Genomic DNA, 23,839 nt, shown 5'->3' with positions numbered 1-23,839 from the left:
GACCAATCTGAGAACACCTCAGATGTTGTTTTTTTCCTCCCAATAAAATCCTTCAGTAGTCCTGTATGACTTGGCATTTATTTCCAGAAGAGGATGTTCCAGAAAAGCAGCCAGCAAGGATAGACCAGCAGGGCTATGAGCGGGTAAACCAGAGAGCCGTACAGGGAGTGGTCCAGGATGCCCTGCGAGATGACCGATAGGAAGAGCATCCAACCGTCAATGAAGCTGACGGGCATTTCCTGCAGCTCTTGGAAGAAAAAGACCGAAAAGAGGAGTGTGCAGGCTGGGCTGAGGATGACCAGGATAAAGGCTGATAGAACCCTAAGGGGAGAAGAAGAGAGAAAAGTAAGGTTTTCCTTCTATTTGACTAACACATGGCAGTACAGAGCTAAGACCGAAAGACACTGTGCGGGTGTTTTACTTTGGTACGTGGGGTGTGACGAAGGCAGCCACGGGCACCAGGGTGAGAGCCAGGATGAAGCCCAGGGAGAAGTTGATGAGGGCGGTGCAACCCAGCAGCACAGCCAGGTACAGCACAGCCACCAGCTTCAGCACTTTCCAGCCCTGCTCCGTGCCCTCGCCAGACAGGAGCCTTCGACAAACAACATCTGTAGTCAACATCAGCATCAACCGGCTCGCTTCTTTTTGGTCTCTGCTTACTAACGTGCACGTTATGGTAACTTTCAGCTCGTTGACAGAAGAACTATGGGCTCGATAAGATTTTGAGCTTGTGGCATGATGTTCAGGAATAACTTTAAAGCCTGAGGTTATCTATCACATTTTATAATCCTGTGAAGAAAAAAAAATACTTCTGCAAGAGAAATTCTAATTTGTAAAAATGAGTAGAAAAAAAGTGAATAAAATATGTTCACAAAGTATATCAACAATGAGGTCACACACTCAGGGCCACGAATTGTACGTGTGTGTGTTAGTACTTCACTGACTCACAGTGCTGGAACTTTCAGTACAGTTTTCTGCTTGTCACAAAAGCAGTTGTTTTTTCAGATTCCTCAATGTTAATGTAATTGGTGCATTCATATTTCATGTAAACATTTTGGTGATATAATCTGGGAAATTAAGGAAATATGAGCTTTTGTACATTACACTCTGCTACTGTAGCTACCTGTGTGTGTTATGAGGCAAAGCCAGGCCTGCTGTGTAAACAGCAATCGCTGTCAGGACCACAGCCTCGGTCTCCGACACCGGGAAGTGTTCCACAGCCACCTCCTGAAAACCGATGGGCAGCGTGTACAGAGCCACTCCAGTAAGATGGCTGATCACCAGAGGAGTCAGCACTGACAGCACTCCTGGACTGGACATCTGAGAGGAAGCAGATTGGATTAGTGCTGATTTAATAGACTCAAAATGAGTAGTTTACATTTTCTGACCCGTTTGTCGTATTGTGTGTCTGACCTGCTCGGTGTCAGCGACTCCATCTTCTGTTCTTGGTGGTGGAGTCGCAAGTTGAACCCACAGGTCTAAGGCCTGTATCATAGTCAAGGACAAATCTAACAATCAAGCACATATCAATAACCATATATAATCAATAACCTGGGCTGCAATCAGGTTAAGGTCTACAGGCATGCCGTGTGTTATTCATTCGCTTTTCTCTGTCATATTTTAAAATGACATCAAACTAAGTAAAATGATTGTGAAAGGATACACGAAGCAGCAGGATGACAGCAAGGAGGCCGAAGGCTGGCATGTAGTAACCAATGGAGACAAAGTGAGAGAGGGACGGCATGAGGTAGAAGAAGTAGGACTGGTGTAGGCGCTCTAGGAGGTTATTCAGCTTACGATACATTCCCTCTAGAAGCCTAGAGGATATTCAGTAAGACACAATAAAACCAGTAGTTAGGGTGAAGGTGAGATCTACAAAAAAAAGGGCACATATTAACTTAACCCTTGTGTTGTCCTTCGGGTCCCAGTGACCCGAAGGACAACACAAGGATTATGTACTTCCATTTACTTTGTTGAGAATTGCTCTCTAAACAAGGGTTAATACAGCACCTTAGTTCTTGTTTGTACAGCATTTTGGTCAGCTTAAACTGTTTAAATGTGTTCTAGAAATAAACTTTGCTTACTTACTTTAAAAGAAACCGGTTTTAGAGAGCAATTCTCAACAAAGTAAACGGAAGTACATAATCCTTGTGTTGTCCTTCGGGTCACTGGGACCCGAAGGACAACACAAGGGTTAAATACAAAGACTTGCTCGGACCTTCCAATGGTGGTGGTGTCAGTCTTGTACTGACGGAAACTGTTGATTCCCTTGATGGTGGCAGCCTCAATGTGGTATCTCAGGAAAAGGCCATGATCCCCCCAGGGCCGCCCACTGGCCTGCTTCATCACCATCAGCATCATGGTCTGGACTGAGTGGCTGTAGCCAGACACACTGTCCCAGTCATTCCTCTGCAGCTATAAAAAAAATAAAAAACTTTGTGTTATTTAACCATTCTGCTCACCAAACACAGAAAATGTGTCGGTTTCTACTGCATCTCATCACCAGCCTTCACCTTGCCCTGGATGGTGCAAAGGACTCCGATCTTCTGACAGAAGGCATAGAAGAGGTTGGCTAAATCCAGGTTGGGGAGCTGGCCGTTGAGGCCTTCCAGTACCAGGTCCAAACTGGTGATGACATCGCTGCTGAGCTCCAGGGACAGAGCTGCCTGAATCGAACCACCGCGACCTTGAAGTGGAGACCAGTCCATACCTAGATGCACCATTACAGAAGACATGTCAACTGAAAAATGCAGTCATGTATGGGAATGATTCAATACTACCACAGTAGCGCCGAGATCGAAAAGTGGCTGACGGTAAGCCACTGTGGGACATAGGCATATGCCGATCCCCTGGCGGCACATGCCGCTCACTACAGCGGCATTTGCCACTGTGACAGCAACATAAACCGATCCCCTGGCGGCACTGGCCGGTTGTGTTCCACCGGCACACCGTTCAACGGCAGGTGGCTGTTGGGCAATGGTCAGTGACAAACAGTCAAGTAATTTCATATATCCTTGCAGATATACCCAAAATATTAGAGCTAACAATTATCCAATTTGCTATACTTACTATACCTCTACTAAAAGTCCTGAAAAATGTGTGGGCAGTCCTTTTTCGGCATGGATTCATATGGAGCCTGCCGAAATCTGACTGCACCCCCCTAACTCAGGATAGCAAAGTCTGACAATTAGCCAATTTGCTATACTTGCATGTCATGACCTCTATGAGAAGTCCTGAAAAATGTGTCTTTGTCAGCCTTTGCAATCCTGAGTTAGGGGGGGGGCACAGTCCTTTTTTTTGGCATGGGTTCATATGGAGACTGCTGAAATGTGATGGCACCCGCCCCCCCCAACTCAGCATAGCAAAGTCTGCCAATTACACAATTTGCTTCTGTATTTCTTTTCACCTATTTATTCTCCTGTAGATCCACCTATATCTATATCTATATATGTTTATTGTTATCTCTGCTGAGTAAACACATTTTTTCATGAGAAAAAATAGTCAAATATCTGAATATTGCTGATCTGCAAGCATTTTAATATTGTTCTTGTAATATTTTGAGAAAAAGAAAGTTATAGCCTAATATTACAAGAATAAAATCACAATATTCCAATCCACCTGCCATATAGTCTGTTGTGCATTACGGTTTTGCTCTGCTGATACGGTAGTATCGGAGTCTGACAGACACAGACATCCCCATTTGGGTCCCTTGTCTCTGAATGAGAGAAATTAACTGAACCAGCCGGGATGCTCATCTTTATTTTTACAGACAGAGCGGACACAAAGTGACGCACGGGTCTGCTCCAGAGCTCTGTGTGTTTGAGCCTGAACCATACAGACTGTTAATGTCACGTCACGGGAAAACGGGAACTTAAACTTGGTGTTGACCGATTTGGCGTAGGGCTGGGCTTTATATCGATATATTGATATTGTGATATGAGACTAGATATCGTCTTAGATTTTGGATATCGTAATATCGTTATATGACATAAGTGTTGTCTTTAACTGGTTTTAAAGGCTGCATTACAGTAAAGTGATGTCTTTTCTGAATTTACCAGACTGTTCTAGCTGTTCTATTATTTGCCTTTTCCCAACTTTGTGCACCTTTTGTCCACATTACTGATGATTATTTATCTAAAATGCAAGTGGGAAGATATTTTGTTAAAGCACTAATTGTCAACCCTAGAATATCGCCGCAATATCAATATCGAGGTATTTGGTCAAGAATATAGTGATATCTGATTTTCTCCCTATTGCCCAGCCCTAATCTGGCTGTACTGGCCACTCACTACACCGACCAGTCACGGTGGCACTGGTTTGTTATACATCCATGGAATAAACTACTACGGTAGCAAATTAAGCCAACAATAACCATGTTAGCTCTAATTCTTAGGGTACATCTGCAAATGCAAATGCCGCTGTAGTGAGCGACATGTGCCGCCAGGGGATCGCCATATGCCTATGTACCACAGTGGCTGACCATCAGCCACTTTTCGATCTTGGCGTCACTCTATTTCCAAGGGTATTTGTTGATGTGTTTTGTAACTATGTGATTACCTGTAGTGTTGGTATGGTGGTAGCCCTCCAGCCAGGCCTGCATACCAATTAGATCATGCTCATTCACAAGGAAGATGATGTCCTTGGCCCAGTAAACCTGGTCTATTGAGAAACAGCAGTCATTAAAACAAGAAATGAATGGCATTCAAATGGTGGAGAGAGATGTGGGTTCTGTACTCACTCCTGAAGTACTGTGCCAAGCCAAGTAGCAGCCCCACTGCCTGGTTGTTGTTATCGCCTGGGGTGCAGGGGGCACTCAGCACCAGGGCTTCAGTCCGCGGAGCTCTAGGGGCCCGGAGGATCCCATATACATTTGTGCCTTTTACCAGCTGAAAGGATAGAGTAAGATAAAGTGGAGGATAGAAATAATATCAAAATAAGTCAGGCTTGCTCGTATTTCAGTTCCCAATGTGAGCAAAAATGTGTCCTTAATACTTCAATCACAAACTTACATATCTCTCTTTGTTTTCATCAGGGAAGGGCAGCGTGCGAGAGAACCTCTGGGCAAACACCTCCAGCCCTCGAGCCTGCATGGTCTTTACCAGCCAGTCCACTGGCATCCCACTGCAGAGAAATACAACTGGTAACATTAGACTGGTGGAATACGGGCAAATATGAATGGACTTATATAGAGGCTTATGTCAACAAACACGCTACAAAACTTTTAAAATCCTATCAAACTGTGAAGACTCACACACACGGGAAGATTAATATTGATATTTAATTAATAAATAGTGTGACAGCTCAGAGTTGTCTAAAGCAGCAAAGCTGGCTGTTGATAATACCTCACCATTTAGCACAAATCAGTGCAGACCCTCCATGCTCTTGAAAAACAAGTCATGATGTCCAAATCTGTGACAAACTTTTTCACACCATGTCGGATCATGTTTGTGTTTCTTACCCTGCTTTCTTCTTATGAGCTGAAAACTCTCTGCCCGTGGCCAGCGCCCTCTCCCCTGCTGGGAAGCGCTCCTCCACCATGGTAGACCCCATGGCATTCTCTGACATGTATGTCCGCAGAGTGAAAGGCTCAAATGCTAACCCCATGAACCAGGCCACACCAGCCATGTAGCAGACCACACTTCGATGGATGGAATTAAAAGACATAAATCATTAAAGCTATAAGCACATGTGCACATTGGCATTTGATTTATAACTTAGGCACATTTATGTTTCAATGACCAAACACTTACCAGATTGGGGCATTGAGGCGGGTTAGCAGGCTGATCAAAGCCCGTCTCCTGTTTGGGTCAGACAGCAGTCCCATGTTGTTGTCCGTTGTAACGTAAAGCTTGGATACACTGGAACCTGAAGGCAACACACGGACGTTAACGCTGACGTTACCTACCAACTACACACTTTTCGTGTGAATTCGTGATGAAAGATCAATTATTAATTAGGCAGACAGCCACAAAAACAGCTATGTTTTTTTTCTGTATTTGACGGTCCAATATATAGCTATGCAAGTAATTATATGCGTTTCCATACAGTTCGAGCTATAGTTAGCTTGTTGCTAGCTAGCTGGCCGGCTTCGCGAGATGGTAAACATTTAAACTGTTCCTCTGCAAAGGTGATTATTAACGGTTACGTGGTTACTCTTTACAATATTTCCCATAATATGAATAAAGACAAACCCGTTTCCAGTGTGACATCCACCTGCAGAGGTGGGCTGATCAACCGCTGCTAAACGCTTTCAATTTCCTTGTTCCTGCGGTAACATTATGCGGCGGACTGACTTCCGGTCAAAAAACATTTTATTTTATTAATAAAAAATAAAATATTTAATCCCACCGAATAAAAAATAAATTACATCATAACAAAAATAATAAAAATAAAACAAAAGGAAGAATATTCCTACTCATAATTTAAAATTAAATTGTCCCAGATATATACTAATCATTTTTAGTAAGGTTATATTGCCCTTCCACAGCCATTAAAAATGGCCATAAACCATTTGGTTTATAAGTGTATTAAATGCCAAATTCGTACAGTATATATTTTATATACACATTTCAGATTTTCAGTTTGCATTTCCAAAATTAATTCTAAACATTATGGATATATCCACTTTATTAGTTTACAAACAATGCTGATGTACACAAACATTTAACAGCCTCTAAAACATTAATAACTCCATATTTTTTGTTATAGGCCTATTTTGTATTTTTCTTTTATAGTGGCTAGTGGCTACCATTATGTTTGCATTAAGGTTGAGGATTGCACCTTTTAATACTTAAATGCAACACCACACAAATGAACAAGCAACACAGAAATGATGCAGAGTTGACATATTTATAGCTTCACCACACATACACTGAACAAAAGTATAATTGCCATGAATACTAGAAAAAAAAAAAAAACATTCACTCCCAAGACTCTCCCATCATTTCTCTCCATTCCAGTCTGCAACCAAAACTAGTCTAGATGTTCACCCCTCCTCCCTGCATCACTCTCCAGAGAGCACAGAAACTTCTTGGAGATGTTGTCGCACCACTTCATCCAGCACCTTGCTCACCCCTTTACAAGCTGTCATGGCGGCTTCGATCAGAGACTCTAAGTGATCCTGATGTAGTCTGGCGTCCATCTGCAGCAGAGCGATCTGTCCGCCCCGGGGCAGCAGTGCTAAGGCCAGAGAACTCACTCCTCCACTTTCCTCTGCATAGCAAAGGTCAGCGAGGGGCGTCTCATCTACAAACCCGACCGTGCAGGCACACACGTAGTCCCGCATGGGGATGCCGGCATCAATCACCGCCAGAGTGGCAGCATTTACACACACGCTGTAGTTACCTCCGTCTGACTGCAGAATCTGTTTGGAAAGAATTATTAATTATTATTATATTCTATACTATTTGTATTGTTCACAAGATGGGGATCCCAACACTAAATCTGCAGCACCTTCATTGTTTAAAGGTCCCATGACGATGCTTTTATATAGGCCTTAGTGGTCCCCTAATACTGTATCTGAAGTCTCTATCCCGAAATTCAGCCTTGGTGCAGAATTATGGCGCTTTTCCATTACATGGTACCTACTCGCCTCGCCTCTACTCTACTCTACTCGCCTTTTTTGGTTTTCCATTACGAAAAAAAGTACCTGGTACCTGCTAACAGGTACTTTTTTTAGTACCTCCTCAGTCGAGGTTCCAAGCGAGCTGAGGCGAGCTGAGAAGGTGACGTGAAACCCTGCAGGCTACAGATTGGTCGGAAAGAATCGTCACTGATCACTGCATTGCTAGCGACAGACGGCATTTTTAAATACTTTAGCCAGCGGTGTTTTTTTGCTGCCGGAGGCTCCACGCAGAGCTTTCTCCGTAGCATACAAGTGGCCTGATGGTTATACTTTGCGCTGGTGTGTGTGTGTCGAGTCGTTGCACGTGTGTGTGTGTAGGGCCTTGACCAACTGCCACTTTGCTTGTTTGAAAGCTATGATGAGTCTCTCTCATGGGTAGGCCAAATTCTCTGGGCGGGAAAAGCAGAGAAAGGGGAGGTAACCTTGCTCCTTATGACCTCATAAGATCGGCCCATCTGAGTTTTCATTTTCTCAAAGGCAGAGCAGGATACCCAGGGCTCGGTTTACACCTATCACCATTTCTAGCCACTGGGGGACCATAGGCAGGCTGGGGGAACGCATATTAATGTTCAAAAACCTCATAAAGTGAAATGTTCATGCCATGGGACCTTTAACATTTACCTTGACATAGATGTCTATCTGAGAGCGTGGGTAGAGCTGGGTCATCACAGCAGCTTCAAACGTCTGCTTGAGGTGGAGGCTCATCTCAGTTGACTTGCGGTCTCCGTGTGGCCTCCTCTTCCTCTCTGCTGTGCTGAATGTGGCCATGCTGTACTGACAGTTGATAACTGCTCGATCATGACGAATTCGGCTGCGTGCACCTCGTATCTAGGGGTGACAATCAAACAAATAATCTCTATTTTCATTTAGTTTGCAGTGGTGTTGAACGAGACTCCTTTATATTGAGAAGTGTTTCTATTGTGTTGCCCATCCTATTTACAAACAGGGGGGGGGGGGGAGATATTAGAATCACATTTCAATATATTGCAGTCTATGTATCAAAAATATTTGTATCAATATTGTGATACTGATTTGAACCAACCATGTAATTACTATACATTACTAGATTAGGCTGTTAGACAAATAAGCAGTTAAGACTAATTTAGGCATTAATTTGGGCTAAACAACTTATGATGGGCATTTTGGGAATGATTGTTCATGTTCAAAACATACTGGACGGTCCAAGACCAAAGCAATGACAATAACCTGCTGTTTTGAATGGCATTTTCTTCGGACACGTGCAAATAACAAATTTCCTTCGAACACATTCACCGTATATTTACCCACTTCGGGCTAATGAAGACTGCCCAGCTTTACTGCTATTATAAATGCTTACTTAACTTTAACCTACCCAGCACCCACCCCTCCATCCCTTTGCTAAGTTACTTACTTCATGCGGACCGTAAACCACAGCCAGAGCTTTCGTGTTTCCCTGCTCTAAATACGCAGAGCCGTCCGCCTGAGCGAACACACCCATTCGGGCCTGAACCTTCCGCAGCTCGGTGGCTTTTCTTCCATCTAAACGGTATCCCTGGTCGGACAACAGCTCCAGGCCCGCCATGTTTCCGCAAACTTCGAATGAACAGCAACGCAATGACCCACGTGTCCGCCGCTCTACTACATTACCCATACACCCACTCACTTGGAGGACTACGGCAAAACAAAAAGCCCAAAAATACCAAGTTTGGATTATTAATGACGAATGGGAAGGCAGTTTTGCGAAGTATAGTTATATTCATTCAGTTTAAAACATTATATGTAAGACGTAACTTATTTCTCTACATTTAACTCCCTTTTTATTGCCTAAAAGTCAATAAATGTTTCTTTGTATATTTAAATTTGGTCCTCTGGTGTACACTGTTGGATCTCTTCTTTTACTTGTCTTACTGTGTATGTCTTCTGTTTCCACATAAAATTGGCAACTAAATCATACTATTACTTTTTTATAACATATATATACACACACACACACACATATACATATATATATACACACATATACATATATACATACATATACATACATATATATACACATACATATATACATATATATATACATATATACATACATATATACACATACATATATACACACATACATACATACACACACATATATATATACACATACATATACACACACACACACACACACACACACACACACACAATACACACCGTACAAGTACCTCAAATGTGTACTTAAGTACAGTACTTGAGTAAATGTACTATTACATTCCACCACCAGGCTCCACTATCCTGTAAGAAAGAAACCAAACCCTGTTTCTTTATTACATATATCAACTACTCTGGACTGCTATGTTGTTAAATTTGGACCTGGCGATAAAGCTTTTATCAAGTGTTGCTAGTGAACAGAATGGCACAATAGTCAGTTTCACAATGTATGAAGAGTTACACATCAACACTTTTAAAAATAAAATTTATTAGCATCTCTAATGTGTATAAATAAAAACATATATGAAACAATGTATATACGTATGATGTAATGAGTTTAACAATAACAGGGTTAGATGTGATATTAAGGAGCAGCCTTTATTTAGCCAGTGTATTGTGAGGAAAACATTACCTTGAAATCAAGCCTTCAAATATGCATACCTATAAGTTGCAAATCTACATTCTTTGATAAGAATGAAACAAAAATCTGTTCGGGGGTGTTAACAGGGAGAATATGGTAAATATGTTTACCATAGCTTTGCGTTCCTGTTTCTTAAAATTTTAAAACATAATTGATTTAATACATTACAAATTTTTTTTTAGGTTTCACTGACAATGTTGAGGCACAGAGCCACAACACTATTCACACTGACCTTCTCAACTTAACATTACACTCGATAAAAATCCTAAAAAGGATTTCACTTTCACCATTTACTGAAGTCACATTGTTCCACAGACTCATGACAAAAGGGTCTTAATAGGCAGATAATATGACTATAATGTTTGACACAGTGATAAAAGAATAGTTAGATACCAAATGACAAATTTCACATGTAACAAACGGATCCAAAAGGATCAAACAAACAACTCGATTTGCATTTGACTAATGTATATAACAAGGTTTGTCATTTTCCGCAATGGCTTGCGGTGCCTGGGTCAGAATACCAAGAAGACAGTGAATGGATGCTTCTGTGGGGGTACGAGGACTTGGCTCTCTAAGCAAAAAGCAAAGAAAGGACAGGACTTCTCTTCTTGTGTCACCCAACGTTTTCTATTTGGTCATGCTTTCAACACAACGTGTTTAAATGTCTTACAAAACTGACAGATATGCACATAGGACGAATGCTACCTCTGAAAGCTGGCCAGAATTTTACACTAGCCAATGTGATGTGGACTTGTAACGGACCATTAAATATACACCACTGACGACTGGAGGGAATAGCCATAGACAAGTCAGTTACAATGTGTGGACTATTATTGGCCGTTGTCTCAGTTTTTCCTCATAAATTGAAAAATATCACATTTTAAAAAGGGGATAACATCCAAGACTATCTGCTTCAAAATTTAAAAAAATAAAATAAACGGTGGGTAGGTACAAAAAAAAAAAAAAAAAAAAAAAAAGGAAAAAGAAAAACGTGGTGTGTCTGCTTTAATACGCAGGTGTACGTGACAGTGAGAGGTTATCGGCACCCAAGGATCATGGCGACCTCATTCAGCCTTATGGAATGAAGGGACTATGAAGAAGATCTGAAAAACGATGGTCTCTGCTCCATCCCAAGTCTTTAGAAGAGTGCAAAGATCCCCTTATTTCCCTGATATATCCATGTTCTTGCATCCTAAAACTCTGCAAACTCCTTCGCACATTTTTCTGTTAAAGAAACACGGATTTCCTCCTCCTCGTAGTCGTCAAAGTTGCTGGTGTCCCCTGGGCCTCTGCACTTTGGTATGAACGGGGCTTCCACCTGCAAGAACAAAACCGATACATATTTTAATAGGCAGGAACACCCATGGCAGAGAAAGGAGAGCAATTATTTCTCTACTGAAGGACAGACTGTCAGAAACTTGCCTTCCAGCAATGTACCTTACAGTGTCAAACTGGCATGAATGAATGATGCTAAAGTACACCAAATTAAAGCTTAAAGGGGTCAGTATTCTTTAAACAAAGCTCTCGTGAAATGGTCAGTGTGTGAAAACCTCTCCATCCACACCTTTCCGACGTCAGGATTGGGGGGCCGGGTTCAACTATTTTTGTAACTTTCCAAAACCCACAATCAGAGACACTTCATGCAGAAAGTTGCCAGGTAATGCAATATGCAGGATTTGAACTTCTCTCTCAAGCCTTCTTTTCATTGACACAGCTACCTTCCTTCGTATGTACAAACAAGTGCTTTTCATCCCACCTTCAAGTGTTGCCATAACAAACCGCTATAAAAACACTTATAAACTAGTTCATCTACCTACCTTCATTCAACCTTGACATGAAGGAGCACCTTTACTGGCTATGGTTTTTTACCAGCTGTTCAGCCACACATTAAAGTTGCACTTTTTGCAGATAATTCCTGATAACATATTTCTACATTCACATATACATACTCCTTGTTAATAGATTGTGATTGCTTGACATTTAAATCAATTAAAAACCTGGCGAGTATATGAAAAAGCATATGGCATGCCACAAACATACGGTCAGTGGTGATTTCTATAGGAGGCCAAAGGAAGCCTGGCCTCCCCAGAATGTATTCTTCACACCCACGGCTGTGTCTTTTACTGAGTTTTGCCATTTCCCTTATTAACAACATTACTTATCCTTTTCTTCCTAGCTGTTGGAGCGAAACCCCCCCCCCCATGGTCTATCTATGGAACCCACTGTAACACAAGACCTAAAGTCCCGTGGAGAGCTATATGACAGGGTCACTGAGCATTTCACCACAACGCAGGATAGGAGAATGTCCTTCCTCTACAAGTAGGTGAGTTAAAAAAATAAATAAATAAATAAATATATGGATAAGTAATGTTGTTAATAAGGGAAATGGCAAAACTCAGTAAAAGACAGAGCTATATATATATATACACACACATATATATATATATATATACACACACACACACATACATACACATTATATATACATATATATATATATACACACACACATACATACATACACATTATATATACACATATACACACACATTATATATACACACACACATACATACATATATATATATATATACACACATACATACATACATACATACATATAACACACACACACTGACACATTAGGCTACTCTGTCTCCCTCTCACGTCAGCACCACGTACAGCGACATGGTTTTGTTGATAATGTAGGTTGTATATCAGGACTAACTCAAAGTGTGCCATCATTAACCCTGAAAATGTATGTTTTAATATAGATTAACCTAATTTAATGTAGAGATGATTACAGAGTTGGGCATTATAATCATTATTTTCTTTGCAGTTGACTAAAAATAATTCAATTACAATCTGATCACTTAATCGGTACAGCTGTTTAAGTAAGTGTTATATTTTATTATCTGTCTTTCATTACGAAAATGTAATTTTAATCTTTTCGAGTTGTGGACTGCTGGACGAACAAAACAAGAAAGGACATCACATTGTTCTTATAGACTAAAAAGTTATCAATAATGAAAATAAAAAATAGATGTTGCTAAAGACAAAAAAATTGCCTATTGCAAAAACAAAAAACTGCAGTCTAACATTGTCATATGGCAGTATTCAAGGAGCAAAACAACAACTTTTCAGAAACAAAATTAATTACATACCATAACATATCACAGCAGGAAGATTTATGGATGCATTTGACAAGAAAAAGCCAGTCTAAAGTTTTATAAAACCGTGGTATGGTGGTATAATGACAAGGTTAAACAGAATCAACAGATCAATAAGATTCAAGCCTGAGCTAAATATCTACTTTGATTAATCAAAGAACAACATTATCATTGTCATCCTGCAAAATGGCATGTGGCACAGATAGCTCACAGCCAGCAGTGGAGCTGAAATAGCAGTGACTGGCCAGTTTTGAAATCACTGCTGAAAAAAACTCCATAGTCCATAAAGCTGCAAATAATGACCATCACACAGAACTGATGAACAGTCCTCAGATAACTTTCTAGAAACAAAATAGCATAAAATAATCATACATTTGGAGCATCATAGCTGGGAAATTTAAAATGAACAAAAAATAAAATAAAAAAATCGATATTAACAAATCAATATCTAATTATCTTGTTTTATATTTATAGGAACAGTGTTTGGTGTCACTACAAAATGTGTATGGAGTCTTGCCTTTCTCTCGTAGATTGCGATCCAGTCTGTTGTGGCAAACCATTTGTGGCCCTTGATGTCGTTGACTCCGTTCTTCAGGTTGCCGTAACGTTTGGTCAGATCCACCTGCAGCAGGTTTCTCAACAGGTCCTTCAGGTCGGAGCTGAAGTGGGATGGGAATCGTACCTAGAAAGAATAAATAAATAAATAAATAAATAAATATATATATATATAAAAAAATAACAGTAACGTTCTACGTACACACCTATACCTAACTTATTCTCAAACTACAGGTAGGAAGCACAGTCCAGATTAAAAGGACTTTATGTATAAATATCCTGCTTACCTTCCCAGACACGATCTTCTCATAGATCTGAATGGGTTGATCTGCAAAGAATGGAGGATAGCCAGCTGCCATTTCATAGATGAGGACTCCAAGGGCCCACCAGTCCACAGCTTTGTTATAGCCCTAAAAAGATATAAGACAGATACCGCTGTAACTGATGTATAACTTCACGGTCAAGACATCTTTTGAAATTTGAGAAGGGATTTCCAAACGCTTCCTACATTTCCAACTGGCTAACATTGAGCAAGGGAGCAATTTTACTACGATGTACAACATAAAAAAAAAAAAAAACACCTGCAAGCCTAAATGTCTTGTTACGACCCATGTACTAAAATGAAAAATCCACATTTCCATAGTCTGCAATATATTACATTCATGGTATATTGGTCTGTTCTAATTTACTTTTTGTAGTACACTTTTTCTCAGCCTTTTTTCTCATCTACTATGGCTAGTGATTTCCTGTTTTGCACGATCCAGATAAAAGGTTTTTCTTGCCAGTAGAGAGAGCTGTAACCAGAGTGTATAGCAAGCTGTTTTTTTTTTTTCAGTTGATGAACAGTGAGATTTGTACCCCTTGCTGCATTACATTGATGCTCTACTGAGGCAACTGACAGTGCAAAAATAATTGGCGTCTCTTCTTCTTGTAGAGTGGATTTTGTCCTGTATGATTGTTCAGCAGGCATGGAAGCGAGTTTTGAAAAAAGCCTCACTTTTAATAATGACACTTGAAGCGTGACATCTTTTCTGCTTTGCACTGGAAAACCGAAACATTACGAAAATATGGTCCATGTTTAACCACTCATCTAGAGGAAAAATATTACACAACAAAACAACAATATACTCCCAAAAATGCGTGTGAACATTGTGACATTTGTGTATTCAAAATATCCGTCAATCTATCTGTTCAGACATTTAAAAAATAAAACTCCATACTTTGCTGAGAATGATTTCTGGCGCCAGGTACTCCGGTGTCCCACACAACGTCCAGGTCCTGCCTTTTACCCGCTTGGCAAATCCAAAGTCTGTCACCTTTAAGGAGCATATATGTAATACATGGGCAAAGTGTGGACTTATAAGACATTATAAGCATTACATATTCATTTGTTGTAGCTCACCTGAATGTAGCCGTGGTGGTCAATGAGAAGGTTCTCAGGTTTCAGATCTCTGTATATGAGATCTAGTGAATGGAGGTACTCAAATGTCAGCACTATCTGAGCGGCATAAAAACGTGCATGTGGTTCACTGTAGAGGAGGAGGAAAGCAGTGTGGTCATTTCTTAGTAGCAATCTCAAGAATGATCAATCAATGTATGTTATGACTCACAGCAGAAAATAAAAGATGAACTCAAAAATGTGAATTCAATAGTGAAACACTGTGTGTACATGTATGAGTTGACGACAGTAACAGTATAAAACTCACCTGAACCTTCCAATTCGTCTTAGGTGTGAGAACATCTCTCCTCCTGGAACATACTCCATCACCATGTACAAATTGGAGTTGTCCTAAGAAAAGTGAAAAGACACTTATACCGTGCTCCAAAACTGAATGAAGGAATTTCAGTCACTTAATATAAAAAAAAAAAAAAAACTTAAAAAAGCACCTTACCTTAAATGCATACTCAAGTTTGACGAGAAAAGGAAAGCTCACTGCCTGTAATATCCTCTTTTCATTTAGTGTGTGTTCTATTTGCTTGAGTTTCACCACCTGATAAAAAGAGATAAGATGACCTTGTTGGACAAATCTTACATATACTAGCAACAGAGATAGCAATTTTCACTGACCTTCTGCTTGTCCAGTATTTTCATGGCAAAGTATTGCTCTGTTCCTTTGTGTTTCACCAGCATGACTCTTCCAAATGAGCCGGTACCCAGGGTCTTTAATCTTTCAAAGTCATCTAGGCACGTTGTGCTCTGTGAAAAAGCAACGTGTTAGCCTGTTTTCTGGAAGCAGCTATCAAAAATATTGAGCGAAAGTATTAAATCATTCTTACCTGTGGTGGGCATTCCCATTTCCGTAAGAAATCTTCTTTGGCTTTGGCTAGAAACTCTTTCACTAAAAGAAAGAGCACAGACAGATACAGTTAGCGTATAGCTCTTATCAGGTGAAACAAACTGGATTGTTGGCATAAACAAACATTTGGGTTTTAGATTAAACTGGCAAAAAGACCAAATGCTTTCGTACTAGAAGGGGAAAGGAAGAAATGTGGGAAATTTAAACGAAACTGTACATCAATGGAGAAGAAGATGGGCAAAGTCAACTCTCATCTGGATATACATTAAATGGGATACTAAAAACATACTTTGCTTTAAAGAGAAGTCAAAACACAAGACAACAACATCCAAGACAGGCAGACTAGTGATGCATGCCAAGATACTCCGTATACTCGTATCTGTTATTTAGTAGCCTTTTTCAAAAAAGGAGGGGGGGGAAACAACACTCAGAATTACAGGGGCAGTTTGTCTGAGCATCATGTGCATCACTTGATACAGTTTGGGAGAAGGCTATTAAACACAGCATAAAAATGGTAAGCAAAGACAAACCAATGTATGGGAAATCCAGATTGAGAGAATGTGGATAACAAAAACACTGACTTATTATCAAAGCACACAATTAAAGAAAGCACATCTAGCAAGTATTCACAATGAGACCAATGCCATTCTGGTCATCTTTTGGAGGAATGAGCATACCAAAAGTCTCTATTGATCACCAAGGTTTTGCAGGAACAATCACCCACATGGATGGGATGATACAGAAGAGAAGACAGAGAAAAATATAGAGTTCATGTACATGACAACAAGTATAAGACATCAACAAACATGAAGCATATGTAGTGAATAAAAGTGACAGGAATGAAAACAGAGTTGGCATTCCCCTGAGGAATTTATAAGGAACCTGACTGTCTACTGTGGTATTTGAAGAACAGGTGTACCAAAATGCCATGTAGCAAAAATGCAGTGGTGCTTATTAGGTCAGATTGACAAGATAACAAACCTGCTTTATACTACAAAGCTTTAGAGGTTTCTGAAGCCTATAATGAGGAGTTTTATTCCTGCACCTTAATCTGACAATGTCCCTCCTTAAAACAGCACTGAGATTATGAATGATTTGAGAAAAATAGAGCTAAAACAACTAAGTGAAAACATTACTAAACATGGTATCTCACGTGTAAACCAAACGATTAATCAAGAAAATAACCAGATAATGCAGATTTATGAAAAAAAGTTTGTTTCAGCCAAAAAAAAATAACCACAATGACTTAATATCCCACATCCAATCACAGATACTCTAAACAGTTTAAAAACATGAGGTCTTTTTATATACAGTGCCTTGCGAAAGTATTCGGCCCCCTTGAACTTTTCGACCTTTTGCCACATTTCAGGCCTCAAACATAAAGATATAAAACTGTAATTTTTTGTGAAGAATCAACAACAAGTGGGACACAATCATGAAGTGGAACGAAATTTATTGGATATTTCAAACCTTTTAAACAAATAAAAAACTGAAATATTGGGCGTGCAAAATTATTCAGCCCCCTTAAGTTAATACTTTGTAGCGCCACCTTTTGCTGCGATTACAGCTGTAAGTCGCTTGGGGTATGTCTCTATCAGTTTTGCACATCGAGAGACTGACATTTTTGCCCATTCCTCCTTGCAAAACAGCTCGAGCTCAGTGAGGTTGGATGGAGAGCGTTTGTGAACAGCAGTTTTCAGTTCTTTCCACAGATTCTCGATTGGATTCAGGTCTGGCCTTTGACTTGGCCATTCTAACACCTGGATATGTTTATTTGTGAACCATTCCATTGTAGATTTTGCTTTATGTTTTGGATCATTGTCTTGTTGGAAGACAAATCTCCGTCCCAGTCTCAGGTCTTTTGCAGACTCCATCAGGTTTTCTTCCAGAATGGTCCTGTATTTGGCTCCATCCATCTTCCCATCAATTTTAACCATCTTCCCTGTCCCTGCTGAAGAAAAGCAGGCCCAAACCATGATGCTGCCACCACCATGTTTGACAGTGGGGATGGTGTGTTAAGGGTGATGAGCTGTGTTGCTTTTACACCAAACATAACGTTTTGCATTGTTGCCAAAAAGTTCGATTTTGGTTTCATCTGACCACAGCACCTTCTTCCACATGTTTGGTGTGTCTCCCAGGTGGCTTTTGGCAAACTTTGAACGACACTTTTTATGGATATCTTTAAGAAATGGCTTTCTTCTTGCCACTCTTCCATAAAGGCCAGATTTGTGCAGTATACGACTGATTGTTGTCCTATGGACAGAGTTTCCCGCCTCAGCTGTAGATCTCTGCAGTTCATCCAGAGTGATCATGGGCCTCTTGGCTGCATCTCTGATCAGTCTTCTCATTGTATGAGCTGAAAGTTTAGAGGGACGGCCGGGTCTTCGTAGATTTGTAGTGGTCTGATACTCCTTCCATTCTAATATTATCGCTTGCACAGTGCTCCTTGGGATGTTTAAAGCTTGGGAAATCTTTTTGTATCCAAATCCGGCTTTAAACTTCTCCACAACAGTATCTCGGACCTGCCTGGTGTGTTCCTTGTTCTTCATGATGCTCTCTGCGCTTTACACGGACCTCTGAGACTATCACAGAGCAGGTGCATTTATACGGAGACTTGATTACACACAGCTGGATTCTATTTATCATCATTAGTCATTTAGGTCAACATTGGATCATTCAGAGATCCTCACTGAACTTCTGGAGAGTTTGCTGCACTGAAAGTAAAGGGGCTGAATAATTTTGCACGCCCACTTTTTCAGTTTTTTATTTGTTAAAAAAGTTTGAAATAGCCAATGAATTTCGTTCCACTTCATAATTGGGACCCACTTGTTGTTGATTCTTCACAAAAAATTACAGTTTTATATCTTTATGTTTGAGGCCTGAAATGTGGCAAAAGGTCGAAACGTTCAAGGGGGCCGAATACTTTTGCAAGGCACTGTATGCACAAACGTCTCCAACATTTTGTACCTAGAGGGACAAACCAAATGTTCCAAAGCCTGCACAGTTGACCAACCTTTGCTGACAGCAATGCCAAAATCCAGACAAGCATAACATAGTTTACTTATGTCGGCCTGTTCTGTTACACTGCAGAGTGAAACACAATACATGGGCACAGTGAAATAAAATAGGTGTCATGGGATGGCAGCTGTTTATTCTCCCTGTGTAAGCGTGAATGCCTTGGTGCTCTTCTAACTGTTCCAGCTAATGGCTGCTATATACAGTAAACACAGGTACTCTAATCTAGTGTATAAACAGCCCTGTAGGTTACCAGGTCTTGTCAAAGCAGCTACACCCGAGACAAATCTGCAGCTCAGGGCACAGTGTCAGCTTAAACAGGTTTAACAGTTCACCCAAGTGCAGAATCTATGGATCATAGTAACACTCAAAAGAAATGCTTGGCGGTATGGGAACTAATGCTGATCATCTCCGTCTGCCTCTGGTTGGCACTGTTCACTGTGCCTGCCCGTCTCAACAGGTCAATAAATCTCAGAGGAAGGTATTCACTGCATCATAAAGTGACACTACTTTAAACAAACTAAGCGCGTAACTGAACACAGTTCTCTTTTTAAGATTATAAAAATGCATTTAAGTAGTTGACTGCTCCAGTGCATAATAGTGACTAATACCAGGCCATCAAATGCAATGAATTCTGCAACAAAAAATAAATAAAAAAAAACACCTACAGCTTTTATGTTTACAGACAGGTATAGGGAAACATTTGTGATTTATCACACAGGATGCTCAATGATTACCAGCTGCACACATCAACGTACACGTGCGCAAAGTAACAATGGCCTAGGCCTAGTTACGTCAAACCTTTCAAAGCTTGTAATACCCCTTATCTGACGAAGGTCTGATGACAAGCTGCTCCAGTCAATGACCAGCTGAATTAGAGAAGTGAGCCTTGATGGACCTCTACCATGGCTCTAAATAAACGCAAGTGCCACAATTTAAGCGTGTTTGTCCGAGTGCGTGTGCATACGCATGGAAGACAGTATTAGGTCCCAGTTTTATGAATGGAAAGAGGGCATTTGTCATTTCTTCACCATATTTGGTCAGGGTGCTGTACAGAGGGAAAGCTTTGTTTATGTAGCCAAGAATAAAATGTGGCAGAGAAGCCCGAGGCAGAACCAGTCCCACACTTATTTATTTTTTTAAATAACAATTACTCATGGGTTTGGAGTTTATTGCTACAGATTTGACATGATCAGTGCAAAGTTTCTGTCTGATAGTATACAGCCTTCTTTGCTGACCGAGGCTCCAGCTAAACATACAGTGAGACCCACATCCCGATTGTTATTCTAAGTGAAGGATAACACCACAGGGGAGATGATAAATTGATGCTAGCTTGGAGACGTTTAGTAATAAGGCTTTAGATAGTGAAGCCACACGTTACGGCTAACTGTGTTTTAGGCGGTTTTAGGGTATGTGTAGGCCTGAACAGCTACCACCATCAAGAGGCAATGAGATGACAGGGGCCTTCTGAGGGCTAATCCCCACCATCATAGCTAAAGTTAGCAGGCTAGCTGGTCACCAAGCGTGACGCTTCTTGTGCTCCAGTTGGCATGCAAACAGCCTTTTAACTCGTGAAATTATCAATAAGAGGAATTTATCGATAAGCATTGCTTTCACGGCTCGGTAACAGGCTTTAAATAGACCGTTAACACTGTCAGTGCTCCCCCTTCCCCACCCCCTTGCAGCCAAGAAAAACAACAACATCCACGGGGTCTTCTTGCTACTTGCTAACTTAGCAGGGTCATTTAACTAATTTTACGTTCAAAAACACACGAACATTTTCCTGCACGGTGATTTATCGTCAACTAAAAGGCGAGTGTTTGCAGCACTGGTGGGATAACAGTGCGGGAGATGACGGACGCACGGCCCTCCCCTACTTTAACGTTACTGTAGGACAGTTCAAGTGTTAGAACAGGTTAGCTACATACTTTTAGGAGGTTGGATAAGCGTCAAACGCATAAATGTATCATAAAACACCGCTGTGGTCAAACTACAGCTCGGACTCACCGCTCTCTAGCTCGTTGCCCTTCTTGGCGGTGGCAGCGTTCCCCATGGTGTGGAAGACACGGCGGTCGCTCCGACTGAGAGGAGATGGCGGTGACTAGCTCACGTTAACCTTCCTACAGCTGATATTCCCGAGCTTCTTAAAAATAGGTAAAACCCAAACCGATATGAATATTTAGTCGGTTCAAACGTAGGGAAATGCAGTCCAGTATCCCTTCCAGCGACCCCCCTCACTCTCCCTCTGTCGCTCCCTCTCCTTCTTCCCTGGGAAAGATTTCCGCTCTTGCTAGTAAGTAGTGTCTGTATGGTTGACATGAAGCTAGCGGTCACTTTTTTTACGGACTCAACCGCTTGCGCCCCCCCACCCCCAACCTAACCCTCAACACTCAGCTACATTCACGGTATAATGAGGAGACGGATTGGCCAGAGATGTCTGTGTCAAGATACCAAACTTGTCTTGCTTCCGCGGTTTTGCAGCATCACGATTGCATTCACAGATATGGGATGACATTCCGCGACTTTACTAGAGCCTAAAAAATAACTTAAGCGGGCAAAAATGCGTCTTCTTTGTTTGATTTGTATGTTGTTATTATCCAGCTGTCACAGCTGCATCTTCAGGAGGGTTTAAATGGCGCAAAGACTGTTGCAAGAATGATCTAATATTTTAGTATGGCAATGGCAGTCATGTCGTTTTTCAGTGTTCTTATGAACTTTAATCTCAAGACAAATAGATTTTTATTAGCTGCACACATGCTATGATTCTGTGCATTAGCTTACAGTTTATGCATTTATATCTGACATGCAACATACACTTGGCAGAGAAATTGATATTTAAATAGAACTTATTAAAATAAATAAATAATAAATCCCAAGACAAAATAAAATATTGGGCCAGAAATAGTGATGGAAGAAGTCAAATACATTGTATTTAAATTGCCCAAAACTAAAAATCACAAGTCCTCAGATCCCTTAGGAAAAAGTAATAATAAAATATTGAAAATAGGCTACTCCAGTACAAGTAGAATTGCATAAAAAATTGCACTTATTCCTCTTAACTGAAGTAGAAGTATAACGTAAGATCAAATGTAAATACATAAATACAGTACTTGAGTAAACGTAATTAGTTAATTTCCACTGCTGTTCATCCAGCTATTAATGGGATTATTTGGGAAAAGATTTTGTTTAAAGCTTTCCCCAAAAACTTGTGATCTTTGACTATTACAGTAACTATTTATTAGCTGCATATATTATTACTTTGACTCATTAAGTTTATGTATATGACAAGCATCAGGGACTTGACATAACTCAGATAGAATACATTTAAATTAATCCAAAAACAAAAATTAGGCCAGAATTAGTAGAGAATGAAGTCAATGAATTCTATTATAACAAATCATATTTACACATTTGCTTCAAAAGACAAAAAAGTACTCATATTCTTTACTGAGGCCTAAGTAAAAGTAGTAAGTAATAATAGCCTACCATAATAAAAAACACTCATACATAAAAGTCCATAATAATTGTTACTCACCAAAACTTTAATATTGTAGCTGTTAAAAAAGAAAGCAATTCTTCACATTTCAGACAGCTCTTCACATTTAAAAAAATACATAGTTTTATTATAGTTGTTATATGCAAAATACTTTTAGAATATATAACATAAAATATAGAAATGGTTCAAATGTTCTGTATTAAGTTTTCATTTTTAAGGTAAAATGCAACAATCTTAGCGCACATGATCAAAATGTATCCAGTTAAAGGAATTATGAACTGGGCCTTAACATTTGGTGGTCTCCATTTATAGGCACAATAGTCTCAATATCCTCCTGCTACCATTCACTTCCTCAAAATTTGACCACATTTAACTGCATGCAGTCAAAAGTATATAATTGCATAGGTTTGCAACATGATGTAATAATTTGGCCCTGCAGCAGTCTAAATTGCAGCATTATAAATCACTGTAGCAAGCACAACTATCACAACTGTTTGGTACAATTTGGTTCAACAGTTTTAAGTAGTGGAGGGTAAAAAGTCAATTTACCCAAGTAATGAAGGGCAATTTTAAAGTGCTCGTACTTTACTTGATTCATTCTATTTTTTGCTTCTTATTTTGCTCATTTTATGCATAAAGGACCACAGCTCTGAGCTTAACACGCTTCCAATAAAGGTTGGAGGCAGCAGTTGGCCGAAGCCTTTTCTGAAAGCAATTGTGAAAGATACTGGATGAACACAAGAAATTCAATGATAGTTATTACAAATCAAAAAAAGATGAGATCAATCAATCAGTCGATCAATCAATCAATTTATTTGTCACATGAAATCATAAAATACAATTCCAGTAAAATGTAATCCTGTCAGTTCCAGTCACTTCCTACAATTTATGCATTAAAACATAATATATATATATAATATATATATATATATATATATATATATATATATATATGTGTGTGTGTGTGTATGTATGTATGTATGTATATATGTATATATGTCTGTTATATATATATAGTTTTATGTGTATGTATATGTATATGTGTATATATATATATATATATATATATATATATATATA

At 39.9% G+C, this 23,839-nt stretch overlaps 4 protein-coding genes and 1 long non-coding RNA gene across 9 annotated transcripts in view; 2 read left to right on the top strand and 3 right to left on the bottom strand.

Moving 5' to 3' along the window:
• Positions 1 to 216, top strand: part of LOC120568852 (ranBP-type and C3HC4-type zinc finger-containing protein 1-like) — a 10,096-nt gene extending 9,880 nt beyond the window's left edge. The window contains exon 10 of the mRNA XM_039816579.1: positions 88 to 216. The gene's annotated coding sequence lies outside the window, so the exon portion shown is untranslated. The remainder of the gene's footprint in view (positions 1 to 87) is intronic.
• gpaa1 (glycosylphosphatidylinositol anchor attachment 1) lies at positions 65 to 6,308 on the bottom strand. The gene is made up of 13 exons (XM_039816573.1): positions 6,192 to 6,308; positions 5,751 to 5,865; positions 5,459 to 5,638; positions 5,010 to 5,121; positions 4,739 to 4,886; positions 4,558 to 4,659; positions 2,514 to 2,710; positions 2,219 to 2,415; positions 1,664 to 1,817; positions 1,414 to 1,485; positions 1,124 to 1,320; positions 422 to 592; positions 65 to 321 (listed from the first exon to the last, which is right to left on the bottom strand). Exons 2-13 carry the CDS (start codon positions 5,822 to 5,824, stop codon positions 78 to 80), a joined length of 1,848 nt encoding a protein of 615 aa, XP_039672507.1. The 5' UTR covers positions 5,825 to 5,865; positions 6,192 to 6,308; the 3' UTR covers positions 65 to 77.
• LOC120568857 overlaps positions 4,812 to 23,839 on the top strand; it is a 24,028-nt gene continuing 5,000 nt past the window's right edge. Inside the window, exons 1-2 of the long non-coding RNA XR_005640797.1 lie at positions 4,812 to 5,140; positions 12,403 to 12,549. This is a non-coding gene — a long non-coding RNA (uncharacterized LOC120568857). The remainder of the gene's footprint in view (positions 5,141 to 12,402; positions 12,550 to 23,839) is intronic.
• On the bottom strand, positions 6,610 to 9,251 carry exosc4 (exosome component 4). The gene is made up of 3 exons (XM_039816586.1): positions 9,015 to 9,251; positions 8,246 to 8,452; positions 6,610 to 7,363 (listed from the first exon to the last, which is right to left on the bottom strand). The coding sequence occupies exons 1-3, from the start codon at positions 9,183 to 9,185 to the stop codon at positions 7,004 to 7,006; spliced, it is 738 nt and encodes a 245-aa protein (XP_039672520.1). The 5' UTR covers positions 9,186 to 9,251; the 3' UTR covers positions 6,610 to 7,003.
• Positions 10,155 to 21,636, bottom strand: prkacbb (protein kinase, cAMP-dependent, catalytic, beta b). Of its 5 annotated transcripts, none has more exons than XM_039816581.1 (11): positions 21,271 to 21,636; positions 16,926 to 16,934; positions 16,229 to 16,290; positions 16,020 to 16,148; positions 15,844 to 15,942; positions 15,658 to 15,740; positions 15,354 to 15,480; positions 15,172 to 15,267; positions 14,239 to 14,361; positions 13,914 to 14,078; positions 10,155 to 11,544 (listed from the first exon to the last, which is right to left on the bottom strand). In XM_039816581.1, exons 1-11 carry the CDS (start codon positions 21,314 to 21,316, stop codon positions 11,419 to 11,421), a joined length of 1,065 nt encoding a protein of 354 aa, XP_039672515.1. In that variant the 5' UTR covers positions 21,317 to 21,636; the 3' UTR covers positions 10,155 to 11,418. The 5 variants fall into 5 exon arrangements, with proteins under 5 accessions (XP_039672515.1, XP_039672516.1, XP_039672519.1 ...); XM_039816582.1 differs by having other exon boundaries at positions 16,229 to 16,284; XM_039816585.1 differs by having other exon boundaries at positions 16,229 to 16,739; positions 21,271 to 21,300.

This window comes from Perca fluviatilis, chromosome 11, assembly GCF_010015445.1.
Source record: "Perca fluviatilis chromosome 11, GENO_Pfluv_1.0, whole genome shotgun sequence".
Taxonomy (NCBI): Eukaryota; Metazoa; Chordata; class Actinopteri; order Perciformes; family Percidae; genus Perca; species Perca fluviatilis.
Note: the sequence above shows the minus strand (reverse complement) of the source record. Positions and strands in the feature narration are given on the sequence as shown.

Bases quoted from the DNA above. Each gene is read 5' to 3' on its own strand.
- gpaa1 (XM_039816573.1), bottom strand. From the start codon at position 5,824: ATGGGACTGCTGTCTGACCCAAACAGGAGACGGGCTTTGATCAGCCTG. The intron at 4,660-4,738 runs GTGAGTACAGAA...GTTTCTCAATAG, and splicing joins CTTGGCACAGTACTTCAGGA to ACCAGGTTTACTGGGCCAAG. The intron at 1,818-2,218 runs GTCCGAGCAAGT...AATATCCTCTAG, and splicing joins GACACCACCACCATTGGAAG to GCTTCTAGAGGGAATGTATC.
- exosc4 (XM_039816586.1), bottom strand. From the start codon at position 9,185: ATGGCGGGCCTGGAGCTGTTGTCCGACCAGGGATACCGTTTAGATGGA. The intron at 8,453-9,014 runs GTAAGTAACTTA...TGTCACCCCTAG, and splicing joins TGGTTTACGGTCCGCATGAA to ATACGAGGTGCACGCAGCCG. The intron at 7,364-8,245 runs GTAAATGTTAAA...CTTTCCAAACAG, and splicing joins AGATAGACATCTATGTCAAG to ATTCTGCAGTCAGACGGAGG.
- prkacbb (XM_039816581.1), bottom strand. From the start codon at position 21,316: ATGGGGAACGCTGCCACCGCCAAGAAGGGCAACGAGCTAGAGAGCG. The intron at 15,481-15,657 runs GTGAGTTTTATA...CCTCCTCTACAG, and splicing joins AGACGAATTGGAAGGTTCAG to TGAACCACATGCACGTTTTT. The intron at 14,079-14,238 runs GTAAGCAGGATA...TATTCTTTCTAG, and splicing joins AGAAGATCGTGTCTGGGAAG to GTACGATTCCCATCCCACTT.